Consider the following 21,808-nt stretch of genomic DNA (forward strand, 5'->3'; position numbering starts at 1 on the left):
TACCCTGAGTTACTGATGCTGCGCAGTGCTCTGGAGGCGTGGCTTCACAGGGAAGTCTGAAGAAAGGGGCTTGGACTTTTGAATTGAAAATGTAAGCTTCAATTGTATAACTGTTTCTCCAGGATCTCCAATCCTACATTTAAGAGATGTTCTTTGTGCTCAATTAAAACATTTGATTACTCCATTAATCAATGGAATAATCACTAGAATACTCAATTAGTAAAATACTTGATAGTTGCAGCTGTCGTCTCATATATCTCAGCCAATCATTTAGTTGGTGTTTTTCATAGATACATGAAGCTCTTCAGTTACGTGTATCTCTGTCACAAGACTGAAGGAAGGGAATGAGTTACACGCACACACACACACACACACACACACACACACACACACACACTTTAACTACATTTCCAAGCAAAAAATAAGCCGTATATACAAACGTTGTTTTCCAATACTTCTGTACAACCCAAAACATAATGAACTATAACAAAGTCTATGTTCTGTATGAAGCACTGTTGTCCTGGGAAACATTTTAATGTTCCACATTAAAAAGTCATTGGAAGGAAATACATTTGATACAATAATGTTGTGGTCTGTTTATTTCTTCTTTATAGGAGAAGAATATTTGTTAGTGTGGGAAAAGCATGTCTTTATCGATGGATCACTGTAAAAGGCTAAAAAGACTGTGATATCGGTATCAGCAGGTACTGGAGTTTGTGACATCCATATGCAGAATATTAATGTTCTTACACAGTGTGAATGTTTATGGTCTGTCCTGGAGTCCTGTCTACCCTTTAAAGGTCAGAACGCCATGCTGACTATTTAGAAACAACACCATGAATCTACTTATTTTATGCACCTTGTCTTCATATTTTTTCTTTCACCTTCTCTTTTGTGTTGCTACCCTGATTGTCTTCCTGTCACTTTTTCCTGTGTGCTTCCAGGCAAACACACACACAAACACACACGCACACAATCAATTTGTGCAACTCATTATGCAGCGATGGATTTCAGTTTAGTGAGCTGGAGTCATGCACACGTTTCAGTGCTCAGTAACATCGTGGGATGATCCGCAGGAGCCTCACCTTTTGACCATCTGAGGACTGAACAGGTAGATCTTCATAAAGTGCTTCTCTTTGGCGTGGTAGCCATAAAAAGGCCTGTAAGACAACAATCAGACGGGAGACATCAACCTGCATCAGTCTTCAGAAGGATTCATCATCATTGTTGTTATTTACTGTGATTCTCAGCAGTTTCTGAGCCATTTAAAGCAAATTCCTACTTTATCAGCTAAGTAACGACATGTCACTTACATGCCGGAGACCAGCACCACCTTGAAGACGTGCTGGGTGCTGGAGGCAGGGTTCCCCATGGCCACGTTGAGGGCCCTGTCAATGCTAAAGGCCACCTGCCGCAGGTAGCGCTCTGGCTGTTGCCCGTAGCCATCATATGGCACACAGACGTAAGGGAACACACCGTGGAGATGAAGACACGTCTTCTGACCTGCAACACAACAACAACAACAACAACAACAACATTATAAATACATACATACATACGTCCTGCAGCACTGACACCAGGGAGATACTCAGTATCAGTATCGGTCCAAATCACTGAATCTGATAAATATTCTAAAACCCAATACAACCAAAAAGTCCTATTTAAATAGGTAAATGAATATCAGCGACAGCATTTTAGCCGAGTTGTGGTTGTTTTGGGGTTTTTCTCTTTATAGCAACATAACAGCAACAACTGTTGCTAACACAGAGATAGAAAGCACCCAGGACAATATGAATCAACCCACTGGCTCAAACATTCATTTCCCAACATGTCCTGACGAGTCCTGAACAAACACCATGGGTTTGACTGCTTCTACAGACAGGTGTGACTGAGATGGATGGAGTGTTCGCTTTCTTCCAACACAGACGGATGAGAGAGACAAAAGCCTGTTACGCCGTGATTCATGATGTACATGCACACAGTGTTAGAGCAGATCCATTAGCTAAATAACTACACAGAAACTAATGTGAAGTGAGGTCAGCCGGCACAGGAGAGAGGGAGTAACAGTACGAATAATGAGGGTGGTGTGACATCACGGCACAATAACGGCATAATAACGGCACAATAACTGCACAATAACGGCATATAACAGCATAATAACAGCACAATAACGGCATAATAACCGCACAATAACCGCATAATAACAGCACAATAACAGCTGAACAATTTAGGAAAATTGTATTTAATTTTTAATCGTAACGCTTCCTCAATCCCGTCAGAAAAGATTAAGCAACATACCATATACAGTAGATAGTTCAGCGCAACTCAAACAGAACGGAAATAAAGTTACACAACAACCGCGTGTTACCGCTTGAGTTGCGGTGTTTTTGTTCCGTGCGAGTTGCAGAATAGAGACGTTCCCAGTTGTTAAAGTACGGCAGAGGAAGAGTTATTCTCTCCGACAAAGCGAGATCACCACGGTGTCATCGTGGACGACGGCGCGCCAGCAGTGAAACACGAGTAACATGTTTGACCATGTGCACCAGAGTAAAGGTAAACGCACAGTAACTGGGTTAAATTACGTTCATGTTCAACTCACTTAAATGAAATGACGTCATACGTAATGTGAAAATGTATTTGTGTCATTGTAATTTAAACATGAAATAAACAAACCACAATAATAGTTACGTTTCACATCTGGCCACATACAAATAGATACATTATTAACACAATTAAAATAAAACTTAAAAATCTGGTATAGATGACAATTGATGACTTCAATAATTTAAACAATCACAACAAGAATTGTTTCTATATAATAGTTTAGTGTATTTTCTACATTATTTTGTTATGTTGGCATCAAAAGATGAATAAATGAAACTTTTAGTTAACTGATTTCACAGTTAAAACACTATGAATGTGTAAAATCACATAACAATCTTGATAATCCTAATATCGTAATTCATTCTCTGGCAATAATCGCACCAAGAAAATGTATAATTGTGACATCCCTGATTGTGACTATGATTTGATCATTATGATGAAGCATCACCAGTTCCACATATATTCAAACGCAAAGATGAGAATTTAAAGGGACTAAATGTAAGAAATTCATGATAGTAAGTCACACAATGGTCATGCCATCACAGATTAAGGAATATGTTCAAATTAAACATTTGTGTTACTCATACTGCCACTGCAGGGCACACATTCTGCTGATGTTTTGGTTTGTAATACATTGGTTAATCTGTGGGTTATTGTTTATTTTTCATAATGTGAAAAAACTAGACCAAACAACAACAACAACAACAACAACAACAACTCTGCAGTCAGACTGTCAGACTGACAGACCAGTGAACAGGAGGAGGCAGTGTTGAGCAGGAGTTCCACTGTTGACCAGACTTGTCTGCACATGCCCAGAGACATGTCTGCACTCATAACTATCACTGTAGTGAAGGCTTCTGTAACTACCCCTCGACCATCAGATGCTGCTGTAAGAGGCCGAGCACTGACAGAGAGAGAACAATGCAGCCTTTTCTTCTCATGGTGGTCTCATTGTCGTTATCAATAAAAAGAACACACAGAATATTGATTATCAAACTAGCTGACAATTAGTTTAGAAATTAATTAATCAGTTTATAATTGCGTGTCTTTTGGGGATTGAGTTTTCCGATAAAATAAATAAAATATAGGCCTGTGAGATCACCAGATTCTTACATCCAAGTCTGGTTAAGCTTGCTGTACTCTTTAAACCTTTGCTCTATGAAACCTCACACAATGCAAGTCCAGGACAAGCAGGACAGTTATTTTCACCTTTGAGTGAAAGTGGGAACAATCAACTGACGACGATGGCTTTCTATCTATAATTATATGAAGGAATAAGAAACTGTCAATGGTACTGGAGTGACAAGGTTAATGACTGCTGTGTGTGTGTGTGTGTGTGTGTGTGTGTGTGTGTGTGTGTGTGTGTGTGTGTGTGTGTGTGTGTGTGTGTGTGTGTGTGCGCGCGCTGGAAAGCCTCACAAAATCAGACAGCCACTCCACTGGTAAGGGAGCAGCGAGGAGGATGAGGAGGATGAGGAGGATGGCACATGTGTGTCTGTTCCCTCCTGTGTCAACATTCACACTCTCTCACACACACACACACACACACACAGTGTAAGCACATCATGAGCAGCCTATGCTCGCTTCTGTTGCAGTTGCTAAGCAACGCAGTGCAGGCAAAGCAAAAAGCAAAAGCACCTGGGAGGAGGTGGTTTTAAGCCACTTCGTCGCGCCACAGAGAGACAGAGGGAGTGTGTGTGTGTGTGTGTTACAGTTTTGGGGTCTTATTTCCAGGGGGAGGAGCATTGAAGCCATGTGCCTTCCACCCGTTTTCTGCTGACTGTAACCAGCATTGAGCTGTGGGCTCAATGACTCAGCAGCAAAGCCTCAGTACCACTGGGTCAGTAAGGCAGTTCAAACCTAACCAGTACAGTTGCAGTTCAGCTAGTTTGGAATGGTACAGTCCGATCTGACGTGTGTGGCTGGATATGTAAATCATAGCCACAAAGCTTCATTGTGCTCTCCAGCCCTTCGGTGAATGAACTGCCTTCTGCTAAAGCTAAATATTTCATATTTCCTGAGCCCAGTTCTGTTCTTAATCATAGTTAATAGCAAGCATCGAGTCACTTGGCCTCACTTCCATGTGGTCAGACTTGGTTTTAGCCAGGTCAGAGCTGATGGCACTACTGGACATTTTCCACTTTGGAAAAGAATGATCTGGGCATGATCAGTCTTTCATCTGACACACTAACACACGGCATCTGGTCCTCACCATCGCACGTTTCTTTGTGCTTCTTCCAACGAGCTTAAACAACACAGTCTGCTTTGAAATCTCTGCCTGAAATCTACTCTGCTGATGCATCAATGGCAACCGTTGAGTAGAACTGGTGAATCATACACCTTAGAAATCCGGAAAGCCTTTATTGCTTCACCCCACGGAGTGGGAGTCAAGTATTGGTCTGTCTGTCTGTCTGTCTGTCTGTCTGCACTAGCTTGCAGTATGAGCAACAGACGCCGACAGAGGCTTGTTAGAATTTGCGATGGGCACATGTTTATGTACGTCGCCCAAGAATTTTGACCCTGACGATTGGATTTGAACACACAACCTTCTGATCTGGAGTCAGAAGGTCTGTACACATATAGGCCGACAGACACTTGCTGCGTGACTGGGGTGAAGTCTGCCATCTCCGATTGCCTTGCTGTCATTGAAGTGAAATCTCTGTTGTGGTTTTTTAAGGTCTCTGTGATGTTGTGGGACCAGGAGAGGTCCTCACAAACATGTTGACAGACAGGAACAATCCAATAAGTCACTTTCTTTTACTTGAAGCAAGGCAAAGTAGTTCTCAAACATCCAGGTCTTAGAAACATCCAAAAGTCAAACTAGAAGGTAAACAGAAATGAAAAAAGAATTTGGCTCAGTAGCCAGGTAACAAAAAAACAACACTCACGTACTGTCACGGCCTAGTGTCACATCAAGACTGAGCAAAAACACAAAGGATCAGGTGGTTTATAGAGGGTACGTTTAAACAAGGCTCAGGTGAACACAATGAATCAATCAATGGCGATTGTAAAGCAGACATGTGAGTGGCAAACATGCACATGGACAAAACTCTTCACAGTCTCTGAACTTCGTCCCTGTAACCTCTGAAATAAGCCTGTCGATGGTAGTGCCGTCCACAACAAAAAAAGTGTACCTATAAAAAGTGTTGATGGTTTGAAGGCAAAGCATGGACACATCAAATATTTAATTAATTTAGATTCTCTTCTATTAGCTCACTTTGCATTTGTAAAATATTTGATAAAATGGCAGCTCTGGTGCATTTGAACGATCCAGGAGTGATTCATCTAAATCCTTACAACTTAAAAATGCACCTGCACGTCACAGGCTGTGTGCTCTCTGCTCGATGGGCCTTACATTTAATGAGCACCATGCATAGAAATGTGTTATTATTCAGTCAACACTTGGCCCTCAACAGGCTCACCCCAAGGTCCACTGAGTCAGGGTTTTGGAGCTAATGTAACACAGCTGGTTTGGTTTGTCCATTTGTTTCTACCTTTTGTAAGCACTCTAAAGACTAAACCTTTTGGACTAACTGAGAAATATGATGAATTTACTACCTTTGTCTTATTAGGTAACTTAACAGGGCTCCCACACTTTGGTTGACATTGAATTCAAGGACCTTCCTGGACCAATATCCTCAAATTCAACGACAGCTTAAGATGAGAGGGTAAGTTGTAGAAGCCACTTCGCCCACGGTGTCCGCTATTGATTTGCAGCATGTTGTGCATCTGGCCAAGTGATGCAGAGCCAGTCTTTGTCATCGTCTTTGGTGAGCCAGAGATCTTGTCTTGGAATATGTTTCCCAGGCATCATTTGCTCTCTCTTGCTTAACATCACTCACTTGTTCTGCATGGAATCTCATGTCAATGGCAGAGAGATAGTGGACAGTGGCCACAACACCTTTAGTTACCAATTACAACTCGGTGTTTGTTCTGTGTCGGCCTAGTTTACGTACATCAAGCAATACAGGGCATGAGAGACAATTGTGTCATTGGCTGATGATAAATGGTTTATTATTGTCGCAGGTTGTTTTTTTGTTATCTTTTAAACTCCTCATCCACGTTTGCTAACAGGGACATTACTTACTGGGCAGATGAAATTGGATTTTTATGATTTTGTTTTAAATATTTAAAGTAAAGATAAAAGAGGGGGTCAGCGCTGTGGTCTCAGTAGAGCTCCAGGATTACAGCACTTTGGGGAAACTTCCAACACTGCTAATGGTTGCTTACCACCCTGACAGAAAGCATTACCAACAACTTAACCCTGTTTCTTAACTATGTTTGGTAAAAACAAAGCAAGTGTTGTACAGCCAACGTACTGTAACATTACACCATCCAAAAACCTCCAGTGACCACTGATCATTTCCTCATGTTCCTGAAGGTAAAGCTAAACTCATACATTCCCATAGAGCATAGAGCGTGTGTCAAGTCATTTTCCTCTTATGTCAGGTTGGTTATGGTTTACTAACAAAGCATCCTAGCAAACTAATTCCTTCTGAAGTAAGAAGAGCAGCAAAGGGTGCGTCTAAGCCTGAAACTGGCTCAGTTATTCTGCCTCTGCCTCTGCGACTGTGTCTGGGCTTAGTTAACTGGACAAATAAGTTGGGTGGGGTGAGGGCGGCCCTCCCTCCTGCTCTAGAGCCAACCCGGCCCTTCGTGGCTGAATGCCTGAGCAACAAGCCAGAGGCTGAGCAGAGATGACGTCCCAGCCAGGATATTCCCATATAAACTGGCTGAATTCCTACTCTTTTCCCTGGTTATCCAATGATATACAAACAAGACTTTTAAACATTTACATAGAAAGTATGTGAGGCATAATAGCATCTACCAGAGCACAGGACGAGGTTACAATACCTCTACATGACTGGTCTGGGTTAGCTTTCATGGTGCACCATGTGATCCCTTCTCTATGAAACTGTTGGCCTTCCTCATACAGAGAGACTGTTCAAGTTCAGATCAACAGCAGTGTTAACATGACACACACGTGCAGATCCACAAATGACTGACCGTATTAGCACTATGATGTGTTTTAGAACTCACCAGCCCTCGTGGCTTCAGGTGCGTCACGAAGAGACACAGACCTGCTGCCACTGTTTTCTGTTTCACTAAAACTGATGCTGAGGTGCAGCAAGACTTTTGCTTGGGTTAGTTTTACTGCTTAGCTTATAGAGACTGTGGTCGTAAAGTACAGGGAAGACATTTCCCCCAGGACAGAATCTATGAGCTGCTTCAGGCTGACACTCACACTTGGTATACTGTGGTCTACTGTGGTCTACTGTGCACGGATCTAACGCACAATGTGACGCGCACACATTGGAGGTATATTCATGCCGTACCCAGATCAGATCTGTTGCCACCATCTGCACTTCATACTTCCAGCCAGAACAAAATAGCAAACCAACCTGCAATAATCACTGGGCACATGCCGCTTCCACTGCCTTTACACTAGGGATGCACGATATTTATCGGGGGATCTATTTGGGGGGAAATGACGTCATTTTTTATCGATCCGATAGGTACATTTATCCGATAAAAAGATCCAATAAATTAATGAAATTGGGGGGATTGTTTTGACGAGTTGGTTACGTCATCTATCGCGCCTTACTGGCAGGACCCAAGCCTGACCCGTCACTGCCTGATTAATAATAACATGTCTTCACCAGTGTGGTCGTTTTTCGTCCGTGTCAGAAGATAATAACATCATCGCTATTTGCAAAAGCTGTTCAGTGAAGAGTCCAAGAGGAGGAAAGACTAAAAGTTTTAACACAACATATCTTATAGCTCACCTGAAAAGTCAGGGTGAAAGAATACGAAGCAGCCGCGGTAACAGTTAAAACAACAACACAGTGTCGATGTCCTTATTCAGGTGTTTGAAAACTGTAAACACGTTTCAAGAGACAGGGAAAAGGCTAAAGCCATTAACGACATAGCGCTCGACGACCAGCCTTTTTCTATCGTTGAGAAATGGGTTTTCGTAAGTTAATAGCATATTTGGAGCTACGTTACACACCCTCACGCCGTCGCTTTTACACTACTGCCCTCACCTAGCAAATAGAAAAGTGAAAAGTGAGTGACAAGTGAAAAGAAAGTGTGTCGGGAGGTTAAGAAATGAGGTTAAGACCAAATCATTTTAAGTTTTCTTATTTTGAATTATAGGATTTCAGAAAAATCTCAAAGCACTAATAATTCTGTAAACCTTTAGTTGATGATTCACTTTACTTTTGAGGATGCTGTTATTGTTATTTACAGTTTTATTTATTTGATTAATTTTTTTGTGATTGAGGTTGACAATGCATTTCATTTTATATTTCAAAAATATAAAGATCTGTTCATGAATTCTGTCTGAAATTGTTTTCCTTCGGTCCCTTGTCACCCGCACCCTTTTTTCCCCAAGAAAAACCCCCTACTTTTATTTTAAAATATTGTCAAGGGGCCCATTCAGTACTGGGTTTTGGAACCCATCCCTACCTTTTACCCTAGGTTGTGGCAGAGTTATGAGACACTGTATCAAATATTGACATCTGATTGTAACACCTTGATAGATATTTCAATAGTGAACACATCGCCACAATTAGAACTCATGAAACATTTACAGAATTTCCGTCCTTCAAATATAGCCACATGTGTGAGGTACAACTGATGGACAGGATGAATGGCACCCAACCACCTGCTCCATATTAATGGAAGGGAACACAGTGAGCTCCCCATTATTTCTCAACCAATTTCTGGCCAGAATGTCCCCACTACTTAAGCTGAGCCTGCTGGAGGAGCAGCATGAACATTCCCTGGTGTCTCCCTGGTGTCTCCCTGGTTGAAGACGCAGCAATGCAGGGACAGTTATTTGTGCAGACAGGATGAGGCTGAGCAGATGATTGGTTCGTGATCTGGTTTCTCTACATGACAGACCTCAGTTCAACTGACAAAGCAATGACACATCAATCTTGTAAATATGACTGTTGAAATCAAGGCTGGCTGCAGTGTGATATTGGTCAATCTACCTTGTGATTATTGCAGGTTGGTTTGCTATTTTTCCCCCACTCCTAGTTAATGGTAAGTATGAAATGCAGATGGTAGCAACAGATCTGTTCTGAGTCAGGAATGAATTGAAGCATGATCCAAGGCACACAATTAGGAAACAGAAAGAGTATTACCTTCATAACACACAATTAATGCATTTTCAGACCAGACAATTCCTGAAAATTCCTCAAAATCAAAGTCAACTTTATTGTCAATTCAGCCGCATTCACAAGACACACAGAACCAAACATGGGGGGCGAGGCTAGTCAACGTGATATCCTGACTTTCTTATACTGTGGTATATCTTAAAACTGTGGTCATCAGGGTAATGATCTCAGATCTCTCAGCTCTCTCTGGTCTGAGTGAAACCATTATTCGATTAATCGATTACCTAATTAATCGTCAACAATATAGATATTTGATTAATGACTAATCGTTCTGAGATCAGACTTGAGTTTGTGGCATCAGTATCGGAACACAAAAGTGTTTTCGTGCCATCCCTAGTTGAAGCATTTGTCCTTCCATGATGCCATTTTTAAAGAGACTAAATCCAGAGCACTTAACAAGCCTGTTCAAATGTATCAGGGGACAATTGTTGTGTTTGTAAAACACAAAAATGCAAAAAGAAGAATGAGGAGAGGAAAAAGACGTTTTACTCAAAACAGAAGAGATTTTCATTTGAGAAGGAAAGCAGTCGTTGCTGCCATTTAGTGCCAGATCCATAGTGGTTGTGTAATCTGGTCTTGTTCTGTGTTTAATTTTGCCAGTGTTTTCTTTTTTTTCTTCTTAGAAATCCACTGAAATTGTATACAACATTTGAAGGAAAACAGCTGCAGGATGAAGACATGGAAAGCAACTGGTCTAGAGAAAAAATGACAAAAAGAAATTGGCTTTAACTATACTGTGGACAGAGAGTAGAGAAATACACACTGGTGGCAAGAAAGAGTGAAAGGAGACAAACAGAGACAAAAAGCTCTCAGAGGAAAGAGCAGTCCATGAAGCGCGAGTGTAATTAGCAGGCTGAGAATTTACAGCAAGAACCCTGTGAACTAGGACGCTTTATTCCCACATCACCTCAGCTGACCTCCTCCTCTGAGTGGGGGGAGGAAAACTGTGTGAAATATGGGGAATATTAACAGAGGCCATGTAGGCCAGACACAGCCCTCGGGCTGGCAGGAGCATTGTTTGCAGGTGATTTTGGACAAATAGTCTGTCAAAGTGTATGGACTGAAAAAGTGCTTGTTTAGCTGCAGTTGGTGCAAAGATAAGACTGTTGTGGATGTTATCCACGAGGAGCTGTGCGTGTCCGTGTTGGTGATCGCGATAGACTCACCGAGGCTGACAGAGGGGCAAATCAAGTCTCTACTGGAGCTAACGACGACTGAACTGGTGAATCCGAGTACCTCAGGCCAACAAAGTCAACTTCCTTCAGGTGATGGAAAATGGACACTGCACAACACGTCGCCTGCAAGCAGTGTGTACTGTGCTTACGGCAATGAAACATACTGTGACACTAGGTTTTCAAACAGCTGTGAGACTTCACTCATGAATTTACTAGCTGCATGATTGCATCAGAGGTGCAGGGTGTGTCACGTCGTCATCTTAGAGGTAACTACTGTACGTCTGTTTATTCTCATGTCCTGACGCTCTCTTTCGGCCGATCAGACGATCGTATTATAAGCTGTAACGGGAGCGTGTGAGCGTCTGCTATTAATATGAATAACAAACCAACCTGATGTGCTTGGATAATGATAAAGTATAGCCTGTGATGCTAATGATTTAGCAACTATGAGAGTTAGCACATCATCAGATCATTCAGTAACAGACTGACCACAGAGCCACTAAAATGTATTTTATTTGCTATTATAAATATGTATCTATATGTGATCCTTCTATCTCTTAAGTATATTACCTTTCTTGTTTTTCATTTTTATGAAATTGATGTTCATATTTCATTTTATTTTTCTCTGGGACCCCCTGGGACCTCTTCATAGACCCCTTGGGGTCCCTAGACCTGTTATTGATCATCATTGTTCAAACTACTACAATAGTTTCTATCAGATTGGACTGTGTAAATGTGATGATACTGTCACTCGGCTCCCAGAAGGTGTCAATCTTTGAGGCTAAAATTCTCCCTAAAGCAGTTTGAGGAGTGCTTACATTCAAATAACCACATCTTCTTCAAATACTTTCAGATACTCATTCATATTTTCCATGTGTTAGACATTGATGGAAAGCTTAGAAATCAGTAATAAGTCAAAATGCCCCTCAGCCCCTCCATGGCTGGGCACATATATCAAAATATTTTAGTTGAAAAATAACGCACACGCACACACACACACACACACACACACACACACACACACACACACACACTGTACTATTTTTAGAGCTGGGCTTCCAGAATCTCCCTCCTGTCTCGTGTATAATAGGCCTGCCCTAATACTAATCTGATTACAATATTCCCACTGCAGCCCAAAACACCAAGGCAGAAAGACTGATGACTGCTGGACTACGGCCTGCAAAAGTAAAAGTGTGTTTGGCACAGCTATAGGAATGTACAACCTTACTCTGTCAATAAATCTATGTTAAAAAAAACCTACGGGGGATTTTATGTTGTATTGAAATTTGAAAAGTGACTGACATTAATTAGTACTGACAAAACTAGTGTTTAAATCCATATCAACATGAGACTGTACAGCAGTGACCAAAAAGCCCAACAGTTGTGTCATTTAATACTCAAGTGTTAGTGAGTGGAGATTTGGCAAAACACATCAAGAACAGTTTGAGTTGATGTTTGAACGTCTAAGGGTAAAATGATCATGAAACAGAAACAACTAAATATATAATAATACAGAAACTTGTAATAATAAATAAATTAATAACTAATAAATGATGTTACATCGAGTAGGTGGGTGCTTGCATCCTTGCTGAAAACGGTCTTCCATGCTGTGGGAGGGGTTAGGGTTGTTCCTGTGTCATGGAGGGTGGCCCCTCTTTCTCTCTCTCTTTCTCTCTCTCTCTCTGTCTGTCTCCCCTGTCTTCTCTTCCCCTCACAGCCTCAACCCCTCCCCCCAAGTCAAATGCAAAAATCCAAACTTACAAATAAAAAGGTCAAGTACGACAGAGCAAATCTGTCTGACTCTACAAGACATGCAGTCAATCACACTGCATGTGTAATAGTGTCCTGACAAAAAAGAGTAGTTTAAGAAGAAGAAGAAGAAGAAGAGTAAGAAAGTAATGACTATTTTAGACCCGTGTTCCCTCGCGATTGGTTACTTAATACACCGTTGTATAACTCCAATGTAATACAGTCCTGCTACTGGACTGTAGATTGTAGGTATCTTAATCAGTGTCTTTGTCTTTGTCTGTGTGCACACACATGTGGACACAGACCCACTACAGACACACAGAGGCCTCATTAACATCCATGCTGTATGGCACAGCGTGGCAGGTTCAAAGCGTTCCCCTCCCCTCATGGAGCGATCCAAGCTTTCCTCAGCCTGCCAAATGTTTCCCTCTTTTCAAACCAGGTCTTAATGTGCCTTGAAATACTGCAGAATTCTCCTGCAGCAGCAGCAGCAGCAGCAGCAGCAGCAGCAGCAGCAGCAGCAGCAGCAGCAGCAGCAGAAGCAGAAGCAGAGTGGGAAGTCCCCCGCTCTCACTGATGTAGTGGAGAAAAGAGGGCCCCCTCATCTCCCTCTCTGAGGAGACAATAGTGCCAGAGGAGAGGGGAAGAGTGGAGGAACTGAAATGACCCGACACCACGTGCCAACACAGGTCTCATGCTTTTTTCAGACCACACAGAATACATTACATTACATTACAGGAACCTGCTCTGGAAAAAGAGGAGGTGCTGCCAGATGATGTGACTGTACAGACACTGGCCAACAGAGGTCCTCAGTCAGCAGGTCCCTGCCGCACACTGCACTTCACATTAAACACCACAAAATAACTTCCTATCACAGCTAAGCAAAAAACATGTTCTACTTCTGGTTTATAGATACTGATGCACAATAGATATGGTCAGGACTGACCACAACAAGAGGCATGTGTTATGTGTGTGTGTGCTGGGGTCAAAGGTCAGTCAGGAGAATGGGAGGGGGCAGGACAATGGCCACCCCCTGCCCCTGTAACAAGAGACTGTGGATCTGGGACAACAGATCTATGGACCCAGGGGTTGTCCAGTGTTTGGTAGTTATCATGAAGCGTCCAACCATGATTCGTTCTCATTTTTCTAAGTATTTATCACATTTGAGTGCAATCATCCAGATGTGCATTGATTATACTCCTCTATTCCTTTCACACATGCACCAGTGTGTGTGTGGCCTGCCATCGGTCACTGCCACTGCTGTGGGTGATTGGGTTTGGAGTTGTGCCTTGCTTCTTTATTGCTCTTCACTCCCTGGACCCTGTGGACACCCAGCTGGGACATGTCTCCGTGGACAGCTAACACTGTGGTTCCTGGTTAATGTTAGATCGATTCTTAAAGGATTCTTGAAGGATTTCTCTGAATGTTAGTGAGTCCAAAGCTTTCACTGAACATTCACCCTATGATTGCTGCATGTGAACAATGGGCTGAGGAGGAGGAGGAATAGCAGTGGGGGGTCTGAGACGTGGCTGAATGACACCACTCCTGCTATCAGATGTGAGTGCCATAGTGAAAAAGAATAAACTGTGAAGTTTCTCAGATATATATGTAATTGTGTCAAAGACACAGTTCTTAATGGACCCGTGACTCTGTCCTTTTTACAGGACCTGGTCGTCCAAATGTTGCCGCCCCTTCTCGTCTAATCTCGACTAATTACAGATTGCCTTTTATTTCTAAAATCCTTGAGGAGATTGCTCACAGTCAATTATTGGTCTTTTTGGAAAAGCACAATATTCTCAAGGTTTATTTATCCAGGTTTAAAACTCTGCACAGCACAGAATCAGCTCTTCTAACAATTTGTTATCTGGAGGAATGTTCCAAGTGATAATGGGGGTGTTTTCACAGGTAACTTGTTTTCACTATTTTGGATTAGCTCAACCCACAGGAGTTAGATAGATGTTTAGAGATAATGTTGAGTAACAGTCAGTCGTCCTCTAACATCCATGTCAAAGACATCGACAGTGTGGCAGCAGTTTACAAAGACAGATGGCGGGAAAAAAGTCAAATGCAAAGTTTGAAAGCAAGTCTGCAAATCACAGCTCGACTACAAACATGGCAAATCATAGAAGAACGGTAAGTTCTTCTGCATCCACCCCCCCCCCCCCCAATCTCTGCTGCTGCTTATATAAATGACATCGTAGTTCTATCTTCCGTCTCTACCTCATCTCCCTCTTGTCCTTTCACCCCAACCGGTCGAGGCAGATGCTGCACATAGAGATTTCTTCTTCTGTTAAAACAAAGGGACTTTTTTCTCTCCACTGATGCCTCGTGTTTGCTCATCGTGTGAAGTGTTGTGTTTCTCTGCTCTCCATGTTGTCCATGTACAGTGTCTTGAGATAATGTATGTTATGATTTGGAGTTATACAACTAAAATTGGATGGAATGATTATATCATGGGGGTAGAAAAGAACTCTGAGTGTCCAGCAGCAGCAGCAGCAGCAGCAGCAGCAGCAGCAGCAGCAGCAGCAGCAGCAGCAGCAGCAGCAGCAGCAGCAGCAGCAGCAGCAGCAGCCTCTGCCACAATCTCTGGAGCTCACTGTGGTCCACACTCTCTCTCTCTCACACAGTGGTAAACATGTCGGCTGTGCAGGCAGCCTGTGCCAAAGGCCATGAAAAGCACTGCAGCTTATTTTTAGAAATCCTCTACTACTGTAGTCTTCCACTTGACTTGCTGGGACATGTGCTCTTGTCAGTCCAAATTCTCATTGGTGAGACAATCATCGTACATGGGCACAAATGCACACATTATAATGTCATAATGTGATTATTATGACCCATATTATCATTTAGATGTGATTTACAATAGGCCAAACAGTGTTTTATCTTCATCGTTTTTACATAACAATATATACAAATCATGATATTTGACATTTGGAGCCAGGGAATATGCAACACTGCAGTATTTCAGTATGACTTTGTAATTTGTTTCGATACTATGTTGTGCTATTGATTATGATACAATACACTTTTTATGCTTATTTTAAGTGACAAGTTTTATTTATCTGCACAAGAAATACTTTTTCCCTGCCATTAATGAATTAGTTGAATAGAGTAGATATCGTTTCAGTTAGGGCTGCACAATAAATTGTTAAAACAAATCGTGATCTCGATTCACAACTACACGTGATGTCATTTCTAAATGACAACGATTCTACTGCATTTTATTCCATGAGCTGCATCACACATAAACAATCCTATTTTCCTCTCAGAGTTTCTCACCCCAAACGCAGCCTCGTCGCTGCCTCCTCCCTCAACATATGACGCGCCTTTACAGTGAGTGCGGCACAGAACGCGGCAGAAAGTGTGTGCTGAGGAGAAATAAAAAAGGTTTGTCGCTCATAATCACAGGCTTTCAGCAGTGCGGTCGTGAAATACACAAATGATGAGATTTTAGACATTTCCTTTGTTAAGGATTGTTAAGTCTTTATTTATTGTTAAGTCTGATCTACAGTTTGGCATCGTTCCGTTTAATTCTTGTGCCTCTTCCTGTGACAGCACTCTGACCAATCAGTGCACGGCAGTCTGACGACGTGACACGTTTTCCCTGGTTATGATGTCACGAGTTGAGCTGGTGGAAACACGCCATATGTCACTTAAGCCACTACAAGAACTAATAACAAGAACTTTAATAACAATAAGCCCATTATGGGAAATCACACTGTTTGGCACTTTACTTTTGTTCACGAGTGCAATAAACATTTCAATTTGTGAAAAAATGGTGATTGACATTCTTTCAATCCAAGCTTGTCTTTGGTTGAATTCTCAATATCAGATTTTAAAGGCGACATAGAATGCTTGTATCACACATATATGTTAGTTATGGAGGTCTACTTACATATATTAACTGAGCCGATACTAAAATGTGACAAGACTGCCGGCTACTGATTGGTCAGAGAGTGTCATCACTGGAAGAGTCATGAGCGTGACGTCCGGCACAAGAATCAAACCAAACATTGCTGAACTGCAGATCAGTTAAAAAGACTTAAAAAAGCAGAAAACATGCGTTAATCTTCTCAATAATGAACAGAGGAGTGTGGTGTACTTAGTGACAGCACTTCCAAGACCCAGCGAGCTGAATCACAACCCCTTCCACCATATTTTAGTTCATTGACCGTGTCAGATGGAGTCTGCTGTGCTCCAGTCATGCAGGAAATACTGAACTAATCCTTTTAATTAACTGATTTAACCGATTCTAATGGTTCAGTACACTGAAAAGCACTGCTTTGTTCGTCACTAGGTGGTGTGTGTTGTGTATAAAATGGCGAGTAGTACCGAGCAGTGCCAGAAATGTATAATGGAAAAGCGTCATAATTGATTTTCATTTAAGCTGGAGCTCAGTGTCCAAGACTAAAAATATTACAAACCAAGCCTTTCTTCTGACTTAACTTCTGAGAAGCCTTGACAAGAAGAAGCTGGGCCTCAATCTCTGGCCAAACACAGCACACAATGACGAGTAGTGAGGAGTACTACAGTAGTAGTGAGGGTCTTTTTCTACAACTGTCTGCCATCGTCTTTCCTGCAGCTATTAAATCAATCCGAATCAGGCAGACACTCCCAGAAACAAAACTGTAAAATTAGGACAAAAGAATGATAATCGTGTCTCGAGACACCACATCAACAGTTGCATATCTCTCTCAGTTGTAAAGTAGTTAGAGGTGAATACAGCAGTTGTTAGTGGACAATAACTGAACCCGAGAAACTGAGGAAGAGACGAACGGAAACAATTCCATGCACAATAATCTTCAGGTTACTCATTCCTGCCTCCTTTTCTTGGCCCCCTCATTCAGGTCAATTGGTCATGCAGTTCCTTCTTCTCTGCTCTCTCACACTCACACAACAAGCACTCGAATACACACGTCTGAGCAAAGACCTACAACAGTACGCCTCCTGTGGTCACGAGGGACTTAGGGGCCTCAAGTGTGGAGATCAATGCTTTCAGACCTCAAAGGCTTGGAGCCTCCTCCACAGCAATCCTCAGTAATGTGGGGAACATTGTTTTGTCTTTACCACAGATAAATAAAACAATGTTTTCATTCAAAGAAGAAGAACTCAACTGGCTTCATTCTGTTTCAGATGATAGCGTCATTTGATTTTTGAAAACAATTCTCCACAAGTGATAAAGAAATGGAGAAAGAGGAGAGAGAGAGAGAGAGAGGGAGGGAGGGAGGTCACTCTGTCAATACCACAACATGAAACACCACTGAGCACATACACAACAGATTGGGATTAGGATTGTTAAGTATTAAGTATAACTGTGACGGCACTCTGGCCAATCAGTGGCCGGCAGTCTGGCGACGTCACGTACCCCTACTCGGCACGCTTGGAACCTAAAAGTACTTGGTACCAGGTACTATGAGAGTGGAAACGCAACTTAACTGTGCCGAGGCCATGTGAGGTCGATTGTGTACTTACTGTAGTCAATATACTATAGTCCATGCATAAAGATCACCTCTGTTACACACAGACGTGCTGCACAAACATTATTATATTATGAAATAATGGATCATGTGATGTTAGGGTTGCTGTGGCAACTCTTCTTTTGCTTTATTCAGTAAGTAAGATGTTGAGCAGATAACTGCCTCACTGGCCTTTTTATTAGATATTTAACGACTTGTTAAATATATAACAATGCAACAATACATGTCTATTTACACCATGTTCATGTCAAAACATCTTCCTAGCAACAGCCCAGCGAATCACTACCTGCTCAGGGTTTTCTCCAGTGCATTACAAGTACATCACAAGTACATTTCTGTTTCCATTCAGTCGGCAGGAAACATGAGCTGGACAAGTTGTATGCTGTGTCTCGCAAGAATGAAATATCTCAGAAATACCACTAACGAGAGGAATCGCGTGAGCTAATAAGATAATAATGCCACCTAGTGTAAACCAACACAGTGGTCCCAGCTCAGCCAACAACTCAGAAAGGGGGAATTTACGGCCTTATTTCATTGTTGACACTACTGGACCTCTGTCTCAGCAGTCACATGTTATTGAGGGCAAATTATATCACACATGCATGAGCTGTTGTTGAGTGTAACATGGGTGCTCATCTGGCAGAGCAGGCAGTTACCAGACACAGTGGCACAGTGCTAATGACAGACAACGCCTGTAATATGATTGTTGCACCTCGAGTGGTAAAATACTCTGGTGTTAAAAGCTTTGCTCACACATCACATGTCGTGCCCACTATCATCATCATCATCCACTGCAGCACTACAGCCCTGCGGAGAGAGAGAAGGGCAGTAACCTGGAACCTCGGCCACCTCACTGTCTCTAGAGGTGAGGAGGTGATAATCAGACATCTGAACAGAAGATGCTGTGAGTGCATAACACTCAGTGAAGAAAAAGCAATGCAGTGTCTCTCGCTCCTCGTCCTCCAGAACATGACAGAACACACTGAAGACTCAGCCTTGATCCACAAGGTCCAGAATGACATCAGAACTGATCTCCTGAAGAGGTTCAACAGTGAGGCCTCTTCTCACACAGGTCTACAGAGGAGTCAGTGAAATGGTCGTCTTTGGTGGTAAATGCATCATTTTTGTGTGACTTGAAATTTGAATAAAAACAATAATAGCAGCTACAATTATTAGAAGTTTTATATACGACTGAGTATAATGTATTGTAGGGGATTTGCCTGGGATGTGAATGCTGTGCCATTGTACAGGAAGTGATTCTGTTGTTGTGCAGCATTGGGATTAGGTCCTCAGACTGTAATGGTTTTATTATAGAGAGCAGGGGATGTGCAAAGGGGAGGGAGTCATCCATGTTGAGCCTTAACCTCTCTTTTTGTGCAGCAGCAAATTTCACATGTTCATGCATTTTTATTGATCCATTACGCCCTCATTTTTCTCCTGATGGTTTTTACACAGAAATGAACCTCGATCTTTACAGCTGGAAGTGAGTTTTGTGTCGTATATTAATTTCTTGGTTGGTTTTCAATAAATCAATGAGTTGTTTTATCCAACAAATACAAAAAAATGGTGACTCATTGTTTCCCAAACCTCAAAATCACAACGCATTCAAATGTTTTGTCTTGTTTGTTATCAGAGAGATACAGATAATAAAACCACAACACAGTCACATTTTGCAAGCTGGAAAAAAAGTCAAACCAAAAAATCTATTTGATAATCGATTAAAATTCCTATTTGATGTTTTTGAACAGTTACCATGATCAGACCAAAGTTTCCCTTCATCGTTCTTGTCGTTGTGGAGGACACATGAAAGTAACCGGGTATCTCTATTCACCACATGTTGCTTAACAACTGGCGTGTCCGAGCTGCCCATAAATGCCACATGTGGCAGGGCAGAGGTGCACGTCGTGTCCTGATGGAGCGTGGGAGCGAAAACAAAAGGCGATCCGCGCGGTGCGAGGAGGAGGGAGCGCGGAGGGGAGGAGAGGGAGAGCGGAGGGGAGCGGGGTCTGCCACTGCTGCAGAGCAACAGCGGAGCATGAAGCGGCCTCTGTACCGTGTGTCAACACTGAAAAACGACGATTTCATCTGAACACAGTGTGCGAGTCGAGTATTCGAACAGCAGGCGCTGCCCAAGCACGCCGCGCGCGCGGTGCGGCAGAGGCGAAAACTGCCACCCAGTTGGGAGTAAATGATTCTCCACAATAATAATAATAATAATAATAACAACACACACAGGGATAAAGCAAAGGGGGTTGACTCACCCGCGGGTGTAGCTCCAAATATCCGCACCACCGGCACTTTGTTCACGTCGCTCTCCCTGAAATCAGAGTAGCAAACATCCAGGTCTTTCACGGGCTTTGCCAGATAGTAGTCTGCGGTGACGATGCGCACGGCGAACATGACTGCCGCGTCCGTCAAAACTGCCACGTCCGTCAAAGCAGCTCCCACCGACAACAAGGCAACAAATGTGACTGGAAGAAGTCCATAAAACACGAGGAGCTCTGTGGACACACACTGTTAGTCAACGCGAGGGTTGTCACGGCGGTCCAACGGCGACAAGGCGGCGGGGACAGTCTGTCTGTGTCCCATGAAAAACACGCCAACAAAGATTCCTGCCGCCGCTGCGGCTGCACGGAGAGACAACTACACTCGACGGCGAGGGGCGACCGTCCGACGCGACGCTGCTGCCGGCTCCATGTTGTGGAATTGTGTGTCTGTACACTGGGCTAAGCTCGCTCTCTCTTTCTCCCCCCCTCTCTCTCTCTTTCTCCCCCCCTCTCTCTCTTCGCTGTATTTGTTGTCAGTCAGGAAGACGTTCTCCAGACTTCCGGTGTGTGGCGCTATCACGTCCCCGAGGTGAACGTGTCTGAGGACGTGCAAGAAGACAGTCTCTCGTTCCCTTCTTCCACAACAGGCTAAGCCATGTTAGCTAAGCTGAGACACGGGGCAAGCTAGTCAAAGTACATGAGCTTAGTACATCCGGTAAGAATTTTCAGAATAAGGCACAGGACGTGAGTCGTTTAAAAAGAAACATGTCAAATCATATTCATTTGTGAAGGCTAACATTTAGTGCACGTGTTTGTGACCAACAGTTGTAAACTAAGAAGAACAACAAGTGATTCTGTGAAGTGTCTCGACTTTAGTATTAGACTGCTTACGCTTTATTTTGTACACTTACTTTCATGTCAATTCTACCTCTTTGACGCTGCCGTGTTTCACCGGTGTCGGTTACCGCCACTGTACACGTCAAAAATGTATGAAGTTACCATTCAGACCGCTGTACATCCTGATTGACATTTCCAAAATAAAAGCACATGACTCCAAAAGGTAAAACGACGTGTTTATTGACAGAATATTAAAATAATAATAATAATTTATTGACTAAACTAATTCAAGACATCAGTTACAGTGATCAACTAGATAAAAACAATGGTTAAAAACACAAACACATTCTAATACCTTTGCAAATAAGCCCTAACTTAAAATAACACTGGGGTTTAGACACTGGGTTTTAGACATTATATATGTATATATATATGTATATATATATATATATATATATATATATATATATATACATATATATATATATATATATATATATATATATATATGTATA

General features: G+C 42.3%; 1 protein-coding gene across 2 annotated transcripts in view; it reads right to left on the reverse strand.

Annotated features, from left to right (window-relative positions):
• Positions 1–20,738, reverse strand: part of rev3l (REV3 like, DNA directed polymerase zeta catalytic subunit) — a 51,329-nt gene extending 30,591 nt beyond the window's left edge. For both annotated transcript variants that reach the window (XM_058614316.1, XM_058614315.1), the window contains exons 1-3: positions 20,451–20,738; positions 1,314–1,503; positions 1,086–1,160 (exon numbers count right to left, since the gene is read on the reverse strand). In XM_058614316.1, coding sequence (XP_058470299.1) covers positions 1,086–1,160; positions 1,314–1,503; positions 20,451–20,589 — 404 coding nt within the window. In that variant the 5' untranslated portion in view covers positions 20,590–20,738. The remainder of the gene's footprint in view (positions 1–1,085; positions 1,161–1,313; positions 1,504–20,450) is intronic.
• Positions 20,739–21,808: the final 1,070 nt, after the last annotated feature.

The sequence above is a fragment of the Solea solea genome, chromosome 17, assembly GCF_958295425.1.
Source record: "Solea solea chromosome 17, fSolSol10.1, whole genome shotgun sequence".
In the NCBI taxonomy this organism is placed as follows: domain Eukaryota; kingdom Metazoa; phylum Chordata; class Actinopteri; order Pleuronectiformes; family Soleidae; genus Solea; species Solea solea.